Here is a 15,720-nt window from a genome sequence, read left to right as displayed (position 1 = left end):
CTCAGCCTCTTCTGGTTAATAACTTGTGAATAGTTGTACAGAAACTGTTGCGACCTGTTGCCATAGCGAGAGGTGAACGCTGATGAGCGATGAGTGATGCTGCGGCTTTTTGGGTGAATCACAGAGAACCGTGTGGTTCAGTCTGCGTCCAATCAGACGCAATCAAGAAGAACACTGCAGCACTGGAGTTTGTCACAGGCTGTCCTTAACTATTTTTTTGACAGTATTTCTACATTTCTAATCTCGACCTCTCATCTCTAAATATTTAAATATCAAATCATTCTACCCGGCTACAAAGAAGAAATAATGTGAATGGCTGAAAAATATGAAAACATAGGAGTTCAACACACACACACACACATAATGGCCATGTGTAACTGCAGCAGTACAAAGGTAGTTAACTATGACATGAGATTTCTCTCTGTTTAAACTATATATTTTTGATAACACAGGATGTATTGCTACCATTTAAAGAAAACGGGCTTGTATCTATACGGCTGCTCTGTGCTGTGTGGAGCCGCTGGTTGATTTATGAGCTCACTGTGCTGTAGCTCCATAACAGCTACTCGGTACCAGGACGCTCCCCGACACCAGATGAAGGACGATCACTTTCATGTAAAGACCCCGTGGACAGTACGGTGGCCCTGTGGGCTCAACACACCGAGAATTATGAAAACGCAAACAACTTCAGGTGGAGAAGTGTTTCTAGGGGGACACTAGCTTGGACACACTTGCATGCATGCATATATTATAACACATCTGTTATTGTACATCCATGTGCACTTAATGCTCAATGCTTTTTACTTGAAAAGTCACAGAGCACCTAACAACAAGTGCATCCCAGCTGGTTCGTCACTCTGTAGTGTCCCCTGGAAACATTGATGTTGTGTCATGAGTATTTAAAGCATGATGAAGATGTTTTTTGAATGAACAGACAGGTCCAACAGGTCTTTCTTAAGTTTAGCTGATGTTGGAAATGTCTTAGTCATTATTCTGCCTAAAAGCATTTACAGGAAACAGTTGTACAACCATTTGTAGATGATGCTGATGTGCATAATGTATGTGAAAACATCACTCAGACTCACGGTCAGATAAACAGAGTTAATGTTGAAGTAAACTGCTGTTGTCTGAGACAGGTACAGAGAGGGCGAAGTGAAGAGAAGCCGACTCGTTGGTGGAAATGAAATCTTGTGGAGAGCTTCCACCTCCAGAGAAAACCTCGACTTGTAGTGGACTAACACAACAGCTTGGCTGTGGGCGGCACGCTGCCATTCATTACTGCGGGTTACAGCGAGGGCAATGGGATGCAGCCCAGCAGGGATAATAGGAAGTAAAAAAGTTGAAGTTCAGGTTTCCTCATGCAACTCAAACATCAGGGAGCTGGAGACGCTGAAGGAGACAGACGCAGTTTGACATACAGTACAGAGCTCAGCTGCTCTTTCACTTTAGTTGCACCAGACGCTGAAGACGACACACTCAAACAGACACGTCAATGATCTTTTAAATCTCCATTCACGTTATTTCCTCACCTTTGATGGATCAAAGGCCACTGAGCTGTGTCGCTCTCCTCGTGAAATCACAGCGGCAGGATGTGATGAACGTCAGCGTGGAGGCTCCACGGAAGAGCAGTCAGACAACTTGATCTGTCACACAGTCGCTATAGTGGCGACATCTGAATCATGTTAACACGTTGAGACCTGAGTTTCCCTCTGACACCTCAGCAAAGCCTCAGCAAAGCCTCCCGAAACCTCAGGATTCAAGCAGAAAGAGAGATGAAATAAAAAAAGAAATTTAAACATTTAACTTTTATTTTAAATCACTGCTTTCACATTGGAAATTGTATATGGCTGAAAAAAGCCATTGTCAACCTTCTCAAATGTTTTTTTTTGTTTTAGTCTCTATCAGCTGAGTGATAAAGGTTTTAGTGACAGTGTTGCATCAGGTGAATCTCTCCTTCTAGTAGTGACGCTGGATCAGTGACCTTCCTCCTCTTCTTCCTCCTTCCTCTTATTGTTTTCATCCAGGTAACTGCTGCTATACAGTAACTCCCCTGGCTCGTGTCAGCCATTGCCCCCAAAACTATAGAAAAAGTAAAATAAACTATAATGCATTTCACTTTCCTCAAACAAATTTCAAAACATCAGATACAGGTTGTTGTTGTGGTCAAAACTGGTCTCATGCTGCCGTCAATATGAATTCACGTCTTTGTCTAGTAGTGTTTTGTTGTATGTGTGTGTGTGTGTGCACCGTGCCCCTGCCATCCCTGCAGCGAGGCATCAGCCCAATCCTGTTAGTTCCAGCCTAATCACCTGGTTCCTCTACAATCAGCTCACTGGTCGAAACGAATCATTACGTCTCCGTCAGGAAAAGCCTCCCACACCGACTCGTCACTGATCCGCCAGCGACTCCGCAGAGAACTTCACACTCTCGGGTTCATCAGCATTCACATTACCACCACGGCCATCAGGGCTTCACAGAGGGGCAGCTCGTAGTCAATGAGGGCAGTGTGCTCCAATCAGCTGGTGCTGTACAGCTGGGAGAGTCACAGCAGTTGGCCACTGATCGCTACTGGTCAGCTCTGGTCTCAGCTTCACACAAACTAACAAAAAATTAACATCAGTTTGTGTGACTGACTTCGTAACAGCTTAGATTTATCCTCTGCTCTCTTAAGTTGCATTGACTCATACAGGATCATTAGCTTGTACCAAGGGGGCAGTTGTCGGTCTGAGAAGTGAAGCTCACGTCCGCGTTCAAAAAACTACAATCCCATCGGCTTCCTCTGGGGGCTGGAGCATGTCTCCATAGACCCCCATGTTAAAATCGCCGATTTTACATCCTCAGACAATAAACATGATCAAAGCCTGGTGTCATCACGTTTTTTGGTCTCAATTGATAATTTCTACCCCCGCACACACTCTGAGGAGGGTACATTTTTTTTTTACTCTACCGTTTTACTATTATTAGGTTAAAATTCTCGCCAATTAGGGCGCGGAAACGTTGAGTGACAGGTCCGGAGACAGGCTGCTTCGAGGCCAGTGGGCGGGTTCTCGGCCGGTAAATCCAACATGGCGCTGTTCAGGCCGCCATATTTGAGTCACAAAAACGACTCCCCAAAACCAATGGGTGACGTCACGGATGCTACGTCCATATTTTTTTTTACAGTCTATGGCTTGTACATGTGGATGGAGACAATGGACAGACTCCTCACAAAGAAAATCACCTTTTATAGTTTGTTGTTTAGTTTTTTTTCTTGTCAGAACAAAACTGAAAAAAAGAAAAAAAAAATACAGTGGGCCCTGAGATATTTGTTTGTGTGTGTCTGTCTCTCTGGTGTCACTGATGGAGGACAGTGGCAAGGACATTACATTTGTGTGTGAGGTGACTGCAGATCAACTCTGCCAAACTGAATACACAACTGAGTGCCAACTGCTCAAAACCAGGTGTACACACACACAGTGAGGTAAAGTCTGTCTCTCCCACTGACATCCAGCCTAAGTGCCATGTGTGCCGAGGTGTGCTTGGCTCAGTTCAGTGAAATCGACTTCCTGTTCACCTTCCTGCAGAGATGAGACCAATCAAGGTGCAGAGTCACACTGACACACACATAAAAGAGACTAAGAGTTGTCTATATTTCATAGATCACATATGATTTTTAATGTGTTAACTGTATGGCACTTTTTGTTTTGTGTGGATGCAATAGTTTTGTGTATCTGTTCTTCTGCTCTGCTCTGATCTGCATGCGTGTGGTCGCATTTCACATTTTGCTGTAACATCAGTGGTGGGCCTATTATAAATGTCCTGTTAATAAAGAGTAGAACAAGCAGTGAATACAGAGCAGGTAGGGGGTCAGCTCTGAATCCTGATGTGTCACACTTTGAAAGCAAAATACTGAAAAGAAAAAAAGATAAAGGGATAATGTATCTAAGTGTGTGTTGGTGTCTGTTGCCAGGTTTTATCACACTGGGATGTCAAGCTCCTCAGCACAGACACATACTGTGGCATAAAAGGCTCCTCTCTGCAGGGGACAGTGCAGTGAGTTCACAATACGAAGAAGGTTTAGACTTTTCCAATGTTGCCTGCATCTCTCTCCGCGTCTGTGTATGTGTGTGTATTAAAGGTAGGGTAGGAGATCCTGGAAAAGCTTTAGTACAAAATGGTACAATTTTGAAAAATACACAAAAAAGTCCAAGCCCCTTTCCTTAGACTTCTCTCTGAATGATTGATGATCCCAATGTGAGCGAAGCAGCTTTCCGCGATACTGTCGCGTGTAGCGGGGCTTCACTGCGCAGCATCTGCCAACTTTTTCTCATGGCTCATTCATGGGTACAGAAACACACACAGACTGCAGTGTGGTACATTGGATTCCTGGCATTGTCTTTTCTGCGTCCCAACTCGTTGAAGACTGAAGCACGCGTACGATTAGTGCACGAATAGCCTCGCATCACCAGGCTCTTCAGACAGGCGAAGAGCCTGGTGTCTGTTAAACTCAATCTTTTCTAGCGGAACCGGGAATCACAAAATTCACCAAAGTAAAAGTGTTCACCAACATAAAACTTGTAAAATAGACATTAACTTGTAATACAATAGAAGCAAAATGTTAACTTAATGGCTCTGGGCCTTTCTTGTAAATTATATTCCTTAAATTAAAGAGTTTCATCGCATTTTATTAGCTTAGTGCTTTTATTTTGACGGAAAGGCCTGTCTCTCTCGCCCTGGATCCGGTTCCTTACCAAAACAGCGAGTCAACGGCCCCAGACTAGTGCACGAAGAGCGGGAGGGAGGGACAGATTACAGTTTGATTGACACATCACGATCCATTTGACCTGAACGTGGCATAGATGTATAAAACAACACAGACACACACACAAAGCCTTGTTTCCAAAATGCTTCCAAATGCCACTTTAGCTTTTTTGTTTTTTATATCTAAACCTAGTGGTGAAGGCCCTTCAGCAGCAGCCATGTTTATTTAGTTTTATTCTGTTTTTATTCTCTGTGTTGTGAATGTCAACTAGGATTCATGTGTTCAGCTGCTGCTGGTGTGTGGAGGGGCTGATGGCTGTGCCTGCCTGTCTGTTTGGGTGAAGCTGTGTGTCAGCTGGAGCAGGCACTGTTGCTATCGATACTGTTGCAAATGGCTATCTAATCTGATATTAGTTTTTTGTTTTGATCAGTATCTGATTATGGATTTTTTTTGACAACAGGGAAAAGGATGTACTTCAACAGCATTCTGACTCACATTTAGAGACTCACACTGTGGAAAACCTCCAGGAAAGATGCCAAAAAACCGACGTTCATTTATTGCAAACATCAGCGTGCATGCATGTTGATCAGATCATATTCAAAATGTCTCAACGGCAATAAACTTTATGTACATTTACAGTTTGCATACAGATTGCATTATTTACACAGAATTGTAATCACATTATACCACATAAGAGTTGTTGTGGGTGTAAACAGGCCAGAGATCAATCAGTTGACAGACTGACTGTCAGAGAGATTGATCCTATCAGACTCTGCTGTCAGTTCACATCGCTATGACGTATGATGAGATGTGAAACATATTCAGCTGGACTGTCAAACAGGTGAAGCCAAAGAGAAATGGGGTGAAGTCTACAGCAGGGAGCAGGGTGTGTGCAGCTTCATCACCGCTCCTTTTTTCAACAGCTCGAAGTGGTCGCAGTGCAAACGTCTCGAGTTTTCAGAAGAGACCCTCATTGTTAAAGAATGAAACAACAAAAGATAAAGTTGTGTGGTTGTGATGTAATCACTGTTATTTTATCATCCAGGCCTAGTCAGAGCCGCCGTGTGAAATTATAGAGCGGAGCACATTACAGTATGATCCTGCATGGAGCTCTATGTGGGGAATTACACAATCCCCCCTTTTCTTCCTTCCAGCAAGGACAATGAACTGAGCAGCGCACAATGGACAAGCTGAGAATAGAAGAGGAGAGAATAGATGGGAGTGTCGGGGTGAGGGTGAGGAGATAAACTCCTCGAGGACTGTTAGAAGAAGAAAAAACAGAGAAGGAGACGAGAACGACATTGTGGCTTCCTCTCCTGCTTTCTGCCAGGAGGACAGCGAATGAGAGTTTATCAGTAGCTCATCAGCAGGTGTGATGATAACGAGACAAAAGACGGCGTAATTACTGTTCAGCAGGAAACCGGAGAGAGAAGATGCAGTGAGTGTGAAAAGAAGTAGAGACTCCTCGTTGTGGGGGTTTCCTCCTCCTCTCAGACATACTCCAGGTCACATCCTGTTTGTCCAGTCGTATAAAATGTCATCCACTCCTGTGAACTTTTTTTGTACGTTTTGTAATGGCTAAGAACTGTTTTGTGAGGTCTTGGACGTGGACCAACCAAAATCTAATGAGTTCATGCTTGAGTTCCCTCAAGGCGTTAAATCAGAGGTCTTTCCTCTGAGGGCTACTTTTTCAAAATGAAAATGACCAAGAGCACCTCATGTTTTGTAACATTAATTCTTGACATTCGTAAAACAAAACTGTGTTTCCCACTCTTCATAAAAATTGTATGTTTTAGCCTCTATCATACTGATAACTGAAATTATTACTTTCAGGTATTGTCCCTCCTCTATTAAATATGAAAGGAGGCTAAAAATCACAGGTCTGTTCTGATGATACAAGTCAGTGGTCCACCGACAAGCACTGAGAGCAGGGTAGCATGTCGCCGTAGGAGAAGCAGAGCTGATTGGTCAGTTCTTATCACATGACGTGCACTTGCTGCCTCCCAAATAACTGAGATTTTTCCTTTCTGCACCGTGGACATGCATGAAAAAGCATGCATGACAAACCGTCTGCGACTCTGCGCACTGCTACGGCTTCGCTTTGGTTGTGATCAAGCTTGACGCGCATCTAGATGTTACATCTGAACAGCCTCATGCACGCACAGACGATTCAACCAAGGCAGACCACCATAGGCAGGGAAAATCCTGGATATAAAGTGCAGGTTTGCCAAGTGACCAAGTTTTCAAATTTATGTATGATTCATTAGTCCTTTGGTTACCTACTGGGAAAGGGGCTGCGAGTTACTGGTAGCTCACGAGTGATGTGTTGGAGACCCCTGTGTTAGATATTACCTTCACAAGGCCGAAACCACATTTTGTGAGGTGACTGTGAACATGACCTTTGACATCTGACCACCAAAATCTGAGAAGTTCATCCTGGAACATTGAACCTTAAACATTTGTGCCAAATTTGAAGAGGATCTGTTAAAAAGTTAGTTAAGGAAGAGAAATGGGCTTGAAGAGATTGGTGACAGTTGACCTTAATGACCTGAGTAAGACAGATTCATCTGGAGAAGGTGTACAGACATCAGAAAAATAATATTTCCTGTAGAGCTGTTACGTCGCTGTCCTCCGTGTGTTTGTACCGATCGCCTCGCCCACTGCTTCATAGCGAGCTACTACAGATGAAGCCGATACATTAAGCTCGACTCCGTCTGATAATGTTTCAACTTCCAAGTGAACCTTTGTGCTGCGTTTGATGTCCATGACCTCCACCAACTCCAATACGTGTTCCTAAGTGCTGCAAACTCAATATGGTGATTTTTAAAGTGTTTTTTTAACATCACATCGCCTCAGTTCCCCATTGTGGATAAGTGGTTGACGCCTACTGTCGTTATGGACTCTCTTTCCAATCATGCCGCTCTTAACTTCGTGTTCGTGTTGACAGCTGAGGCCTGGCACTGGACTAGAGAAGTGGAGGCTCAGCTCTGCTTCACCTTCAGGATTAACCCTGCATCCTGTGGAGTGTGTGTGCGTGTGTGTGTGTGTGTGTGTGTGTGTGTGTGTGTGTGTGTGTGTGTGTGTGTGTGTTGTGTGTGTGTGTGTGTGTGTGTGTGTGTGTGTGTGTGTGTGTGTGTGTGTGTGTGTGTGTGTGTGTGTGTGTGCGCGTGCGATAGGACATGAACACTGAGTCTCTGTGACTGATCTGAGCTGTGTTTGCCGAAGCCTCCTCGTCAGTTTGAGCCAGTGTTTGTGTCAGATCTGTCCCCATGCTGGGACTCAAGCCGTCTCTTTCTGACAGATAGTCTCATGGAGATGTGGCAGTGTGCTCTCCTCAGATTAGACTCACTGCCCTAACGCACGAGATGTTAATATGAAAGTGATGAGCTTTACTTTTTTGCATATTTAGACGACATGCTCTTTTCTGTGCTGTCAACATATTAACACTATCTATCTATCTATCTATCTATCTATCTATCTATCTATCTATCTATCTATCTATCTATCTATCTATCTATCTATCTATCTATCTATCTATCTATCTATCTATCTATCTATCTATCTATCTATCTATCTATCTATCTATCTATCTATCTATCTATCTATCTGCATAGTACTAACTGTGTCTCTTCTGACTAGAAGAGTTCATTGGCAGAATCAGCATCTTCCCTGTTTGAGCCGTGTCTGTGTCCAAAAACGCAAAGTTAAATCATTTATAGCCTGGAGCCTCAAACCTCTGGTCAGCAGGAAGGTTACAAAGACCATCAATAATTTAGTGTCTCTGGGAAAAAGAAAAGCAGCAGAGAGAGTTGAGAGAAGTTCAGGAAAGTGCTGCTTTTTTATTAAGAGCAAATATCAGCAGGTCTCCAGCTGATAGGATCTGTGACCACAGCTCCAGTCTGTTAATGCTCAGAATCACCATTTTATCTTATTCAGTTTTCTTCATCAATATACTTTCACTTTTTCCGGATTTCTCTGCAGTGAGTCACCTGAGTTAAGAGGTTGGTTGTTAACTTTAAACTGACTCAACAGACACAAGACATGTGTCTGATGAGTTTTCATGGATTGAATTTTGAGGTTTTATTATTTGAACTGTTTTTTCAGAAGCATTTTTGCACCAACTGTGAGATAGAGAAAGTTCAGTGAGACGTAGAAGGAGGAGCAGTGGATCAGACTGTTGTGTCATGACAGTCAGAGTGAGACAGATGGAGTGAATGTTAAAGACGGAGACGTGGTGAATAATTTAGAGCTGCAGTAAAGACACTCACATTAACCTACAGAGAAACGGACGACATCTGCTCCGGGTCTAACTTCATTTTAACATAATGGACTTGGGTCTGTGCTCACTGCTGTAACTGAACTCAAAACCACTCTCAAATTATAAACTGTAACTCTGAAGATGCACATTAGTGAGTAACTAAGTGCAGAGTTCAGCTGGTTTCTCAAGAGATTCACACTGAGCCGCACTCAAGAACATTTTCATTTTCTCCTCAACCTCTAAAGGTTTGATCTAATGAGTGTTTCAAACTTTTTACTATTCAAACCATACTGATTTTTCACCTGTTGATGAGAAGCGTGTTTAAAATCTAAGGTTTTTGAACCTTTCAGCAAATTGGCAAAGCATCATGATGACAATATGGTGATAAATTAAGTTTATTAAGTTACTTACTAAATAATAATAATTTAAGCACATTTTTACTTTCTAAACTTCACAATGACACTCACATCCTTAATTTAAAGCTCCATACAGGCAGATGTTTTTGTTAAAGCTGCATACACTATAAAGGTAAATGCTCATGTGTAGTGTGATTGTAGAGCAGCTCTGATATACTGTTTCAAAGTAAGTATCAGAGGCTCAGTCCACATGCACACAGGATTCGGAAACTGAGCCTTAAAACCATCTGTCAGGACTTCCTGTGACTTTGTGATGTCACAACAAAGCAGCCACCAAGCCCCACCCACCTGGACCCAACATCCAACACTTGCAGGGTTTGGTTTATCTGAGGGTTACGCCTGAAATCTGCTCTTTTTTTATTTATTTATTTTTTGATCACTCAGAAAACAAGGGCCTCCCCTCTCCTGATGGGCTGACACTGACCTGTTGTACCTAGAGCTCCAGAGAAAAGCCTGAGAGGAGATATAAAACTGCACTGAAATGGTTTTTAGATCTTCTCATGGATCAACACATAAAAATAAAATACATAAGAAAAAACTTGGAGCTTTAGTTGATCCGTGAATTAAATCATTAATAACTGAGAATCCATGAAATGAAATGTGTCAGAACTCTGCTATAACAATTTGGAAAGAGCAGAATATAAAAATGTGAATAATGTGAAAACATTTCCTATATAAACTGATACACACAAACAAACACACACTTACAGTTACACATTATATGAACAATAGAGCCCATCACACAGCAGCGGTTGGGGTATTTAGGTGGATAATAAACCATTATTTGTATTTGCTTGGATTTGTCTCCTGGACAATTGTGGGAAGCAAACAATTGGCTGTTATGTGTCTTTGGTAAACAGTAAACATCTGCTGGGAGTCACAGGCTGGAGAGGGCTGCGTAATTATGTGTCTCTATTATAATCATCCTCCACTGTCTCCCTCTGTATCTGCTGCCTCTGTCTGTACATTTCTCTCCCTCTAACAACCAACTCACTGTCTTTGTCGCCTGTATTTTCGGTGAGTGTCTGTTGAGGTGCATCACATCATGATTGGTGTCTGAAGTCTGTGAAACACGGGTCAAAACAAGGTGACGCCGTACAGTGTGTGTGTGTGTGTGCAGCTGACTGCCGCACATGGAGTGTGTTATTTGTGGCTGGATGACAGTTTTCCTGCCGCCTTGTTCCTCTTTTGTTTTCTCCCTATTCCCCTTTTCACTCCTATTTCTGCATCTGTATCATTTATTATGCTTTTTGCTTCTCTCTCTCTCATCATTTCTCTATACATGACTTTATTTCTTATATTTGATGGCCTGTTAAAGAGAACCAGTGCTTCAACAATGCAGCTAAATCAGGAACAACACACACACACACACACATACACTTTGAACCAGGTAGCAGTAGCACCACAGAAGTGCCTGAGGCTTTCTGAATGCACTGACCTGTTAATAAATATCCACAGCTAACGAAGCAGAGGTAGAATGTACCTTGCATGTGCGTGTGCGTGTGCGTGTGCGTGTGCGTGTGCGTGTGCGTGTGCGTGGCTCATACTGCCTGGTCCACATCTGATGTCTTTTATACATTTTGATTCTTGCCTCATTAAAATGAGGTGCAGCTTTGTTTATTACTGTACGTTTATTTGTGGCTCCTCTTGTGTTTCTGAGATTGATCACTCATTTTAAGAGTTGATTATGTAACTGGGACTAGGTTGTATTAAAATCTAGTATCATACTGTAGGATGAGTCATACAACCATGAACTGTGTATCTGTTACTGTATTGTTCAGACAGTATAGGTAAATCTAGACTCTGGCAGGTGGACAGAAAGGTAAATGATGTCTTTGTGCCCAGGAACATATGATGGTGCCTGTTTCTACTCGATTATAAAGGGTTGATGGTTTTGTGCTGAATCATGTAGTTGTGATCTGCAACAGCTTCAGTGGAGTAATGGTGAGAGAATGGACAGATATTTTTTCTGTCGATCAGTCTTGATACAGGTGATGAAAGTCTGATAACCACATCTCACTGTGGAGACACTTGTCTCAGTACTAAGCGAAGTGGCTCTAGTATCACAGTGTAAATCAGTGTTAAAGCAGAAGTAAGCAGAATATGTGTGTTAATATAAGTCTTAAATAGTTATATCTTCCGACGGCAATCACTTACATAGAGTGTTTGGTCCGAAACACGGGTCTGTCAGTCACTCTGCTCTGCTGTAAGCCGAGGAGAAAACGTCTTGTATACTTCCTTGTATCCTACGAGCTTTATCCAATGAGGAGAGAGAACAGCATGAACAGCCAAGGGATGCGCGTGAATGTGGTGACGTAGGGACGAGGACCAATAGTTCCATGACGAGGGCGGGGACTGCTAATTAATGAAGTTAGCCAAAACGACCGGATCGCTTACTTCTGCTTTAATTAACTTGTGCAGTTTCCTGCTTTGACAAGTGAAATTTTCTTTTGTGTCTAGAGAGCACTATCTCAGCCTGATCTGCTCTACCTCTTTCCTAATAAACCGTGAGTTGTTGTAAATTAGCTCAATTCCTCTGACGTTAAAATCATAAAAATCCGAGTCAAACTGTTAAAACACAACCAAGCCGGAGAGCAAGAAACCTCAACACATTGTAAATCATTGGCGTCTCACATTCACACCAACTATAGTTGGAAGAAGTGAAGTAAAACTATCAATAACACAGAGTGGACAACAGCTCTGGGCTGTGTGCTGTTGTATCCTTGTGTGTATGTGTTTCTGTTGCATTCACGTGGCGCTGGAAATCAATGCCAAATTAACCTGGTGCAATGTTGTGAAGTAGCAGACAGAAAGTTGCATGGAACAAAACACAGTGCTTTAGGACCATAGCGGTGGCATTTTATTTCCAGTCACAATAAAAAGGTTAAATAGATTTATCACAAAGAAGCTGGAGTCCTGAGAGGTTTTAGGGCTGGGAGGCGGTGTGACGATGAGGAGCTGATCAGTGTCCTGACAGGTAACAGAGGCAGAACCACAGAAAACCTCCTTCTGCTTAGCACCGCTGCGTTTGTCGTGTCTCTCTGTTTGATAGGCCTCTCTGTAATAACACATTCACATTCTGGAGAGCAGGGGAAGGTGCTCCCCCGTGTTTCATCAGGCTGTGTTTGACCCTCAGAGTCGTCTGACAGGCAGAGCGCAGCAGAGAACATCTCTGTCGACAGCAGCAGCAGCTCAAACGCTGCCTTAAAGACAGCTGGGTTATTATGCATGATGGCACTGGGTGGCTTTCTCTCCAAAACCGCCGGAGGCCATGCTTTCAGAGCACACATAGCACATACGTCTGCACGCACGCACACACACACACACACACACACACACACACACACACACACACACACAGAGAGGCAAAAGTGCTGGCATCTCAACTGACACTGTACATACAGTTTCTGCGTTGGTGTACTGGCTTACTCACAAATAGAAAACACACACATATTATTGTACAGTAGTGTATACAAGGATTTGCATAAATGAACTCGCAACCAAGCACAGACACACACTGACACACAGTTTGAAAATAGACTTCCTGCCTCTGCTCTTCTTCTTTTCCTCAGTGAAACATGTTGTAGAATATGAATATGAATGAAATCCCTCCAGTATGAAGGTTTCCCTCAGCAGACCTCTGCAGCACCTCGTACACTTCTTCTTTTCTGCAGTCACACAGTTTCTCCCAGCCGCTTCTGACACAGAGATTTTACTTAATCACTTCCACATTTGAGAAAGAATTCAGTATTCAAAGTTTATACTGTGTAAAGATAAAGAAAAGGTGCAGCCACAGTTGGTGGATCTATGTATAAGTGATTCACATCTACTGTGTGGCAACATTAAAGCTCCACACAGTGTTAAGGTAGATGTTCATATATGTAGTATGATAGTAGAGCAGGTCTAGGTTCTACATTACTACTGTGAAAGTATCAAAGCGAAATGCACACAGCCTGTATTCAGAAACTGGGCTTTGAAACCAGGTGTCACGATGCCTGTGACTTTGTGATGTCATAACAAAACAGTCATTAGGTGTGGAGAAGAAGAGGAAAACCTGGAGCTTTCAGTTCCTGAAAGTAGTTGAAGTGTGGAAATTTCTGACCTGTTGTAACACCTTTATAGAAACAAAGACTTGGATAGTTTGTGCATCAAGTCCGAAGCTCTTCTACTTAACTTGTGTACAGAAAGGCACTGAGTATCAGGATATTAAAGTGTAAAATATGGGACCTGTAAAGATACAATGATTTGGCAAAGTAACATTAACTGCAAAATGTAGAGTTTATACATAAACAAATTCTAATGAGACACTGTGAGTTGAATGTACATTAGAGTGACAGATGTCTCCAGGAGTCGTGTCATGTTACTGCAGCCTGTGTGCAGCGACTGTCTCGTGCAATGACCACAGTGCTAAAGTAAAGTTATAAACAGTACGTTTGTTGAAAATCCCCAGTGTGTTACTGCAGTTAATTGGTACCGTACAACACCCCGGCAGCTCTCCTGCTATTTATAACTGCAATTACCCAGAAATCAAGATAAAAGAAGTTTTGCCATTTTGTTTGGTATAAAATGGGAGGAGAAATATAAGCAGTTGTGGTATTGCTATAGAGCTTAGCGCTGCAGTGTGAGTTAGTGGTGAAGTGACCTGTCTAGCATGCCAGCAGCTTCCATTATGACCTTCACAGTGTCTTACATGAATTATTGAGCAGTGCACCGCTGAGACGCTGCACATGTTTTGTAGCACAGGGCTTCAAGTCTTCACACTCACACAGGCTGCTGCATGTTCTGTCTGTGTGTGTTACAGGTTGGGGACCAATGGTGTGTGAACCCACTTCACTGTTACTTTACACTGAATGAGATATTAGTTTAAAAAAAAAACAACAACTTTTGAGCCCTCGAGCAGAATGACTGTGGGGAAAACCAGGTCAAGAGGTCATTTGTTGTTGCCACAGGGTGAATCCTATAAAATTGTTCTCACATCATTCTTTCATGCTGCAAAACGCTTGTGACGTTACATGGGTTGTTTTTCTATCCATCCATTTTCTGCCATTTGTGCATCTTCATGTTGTTTTATCATCAGGATTTGATGAGATTGGAAGTGTTTTTGACACCACACGTGAGAATAAGCTGCAGAATTTCACGGAATATACTGTACATTAAAATTATTTTCTTCACTGCTATAAAACATAAAATGCAAATAAGTTCACAATATGTATAAAAGTTTGTGTTAATTAGAATATAAACTGAGGCATTTTTTGTCTATGAATTTTCTACCTACCAGATGGAAGATGTTACTACTTTTAATGAGGTGGCACTGTAAAAAGAAATTATGCAGGAGGTGAGGTACCAGAGCAGCCTCTGCTCCTGACGCTGTGGGTACCGTATGTTAATGTCTGTGGTGCCTGTGGATATGTATGGTATAACTCACAGTCCAAGAGAGGAAAGTTTGAACTGTTTTCCTTTTGTTTCTGTCTCCTCAGGGAGTTTTCCCGGCCAACTACATTCACCTGAAGAAAGCCATCGTCACCAACAGAGGGTGAGTTCACATCCAGTGACACAAACTCAGTACAGTTCAAGCTGCTGTTTACACAGCAACACAATCTAAACATTTTCCATGTCCTGTCTTAACACTAGAACGGCCATGGCGGTCATTTTGACCGTTTTGATATTTATATGTGCAATAACTTGCAAAAACGTGCAAAAACATACAATCCTGCTGGTACCTGACTTTTCCTAAAAGTGTCTGTATTTTAATTCAAAATGTTTTTTAAATAAATCACACAAAAGGCAAAGAAAATAATGGTCACTTTTACCTATTTCGGCCATACGCGGTCATTCTGACCGCACGGATTTCCCCGCGATTAATGTTACAATTTTGGTTGCTCGGCAACTAGCCTACCATTGTTTATGTCAAGTGCCGGTCTCAAGTGATTGTATTTATCAACATTGGAGTGACTTCAGACAATGGCTGCAAATAAAGAGAAGAGAAATATGACGGCTGCATGACGCACCAGGTGAGCTCCGCTGTCCTGTCCTGATCACCAGCTGAGCTGCATAATGTCCCACTGATAGATTCTGTCCTGTATAGGGCTGTAAAGTCGACCGGTCGATATTTCTGGCTCATCTTCATCTTCCTCATATCACATGCTCTCCTCACTGTGCTGTCGGACCCATGTCTATGGTCGGACCTGGCTCTGTCTCCGTTGCGCACGCTATAGCGCTTCATGTCAGAGCATTTTCACGTTGTGTGCTCCAGTCCGTCCGGTCCCGACCGGGTTACGGACACGTGTCCGGGTTACGGACACGGA

The 15,720-nt window shown here is 42.7% G+C and overlaps 1 protein-coding gene across 25 annotated transcripts in view; it reads left to right on the top strand.

Annotated features, from left to right (window-relative positions):
* The window catches only part of dock3 (dedicator of cytokinesis 3), a 168,674-nt gene that overhangs the window by 82,226 nt on the left and 70,728 nt on the right, over positions 1–15,720 (top strand). For all 25 annotated transcript variants that reach the window (XM_085776746.1, XM_085776752.1, XM_085776737.1 and 22 more), the window contains exon 4: positions 14,893–14,948. In XM_085776746.1, coding sequence (XP_085632872.1) covers positions 14,893–14,948 — 56 coding nt within the window. The remainder of the gene's footprint in view (positions 1–14,892; positions 14,949–15,720) is intronic.

The sequence above is a fragment of the Trachurus japonicus genome, chromosome 5 (assembly GCF_045865225.1).
Source record: "Trachurus japonicus isolate A0001 chromosome 5, Traja_1.0".
Lineage (NCBI taxonomy): Eukaryota > Metazoa > Chordata > Actinopteri > Carangiformes > Carangidae > Trachurus > Trachurus japonicus.
This window is presented reverse-complemented; position numbering and strand designations above follow the sequence as displayed.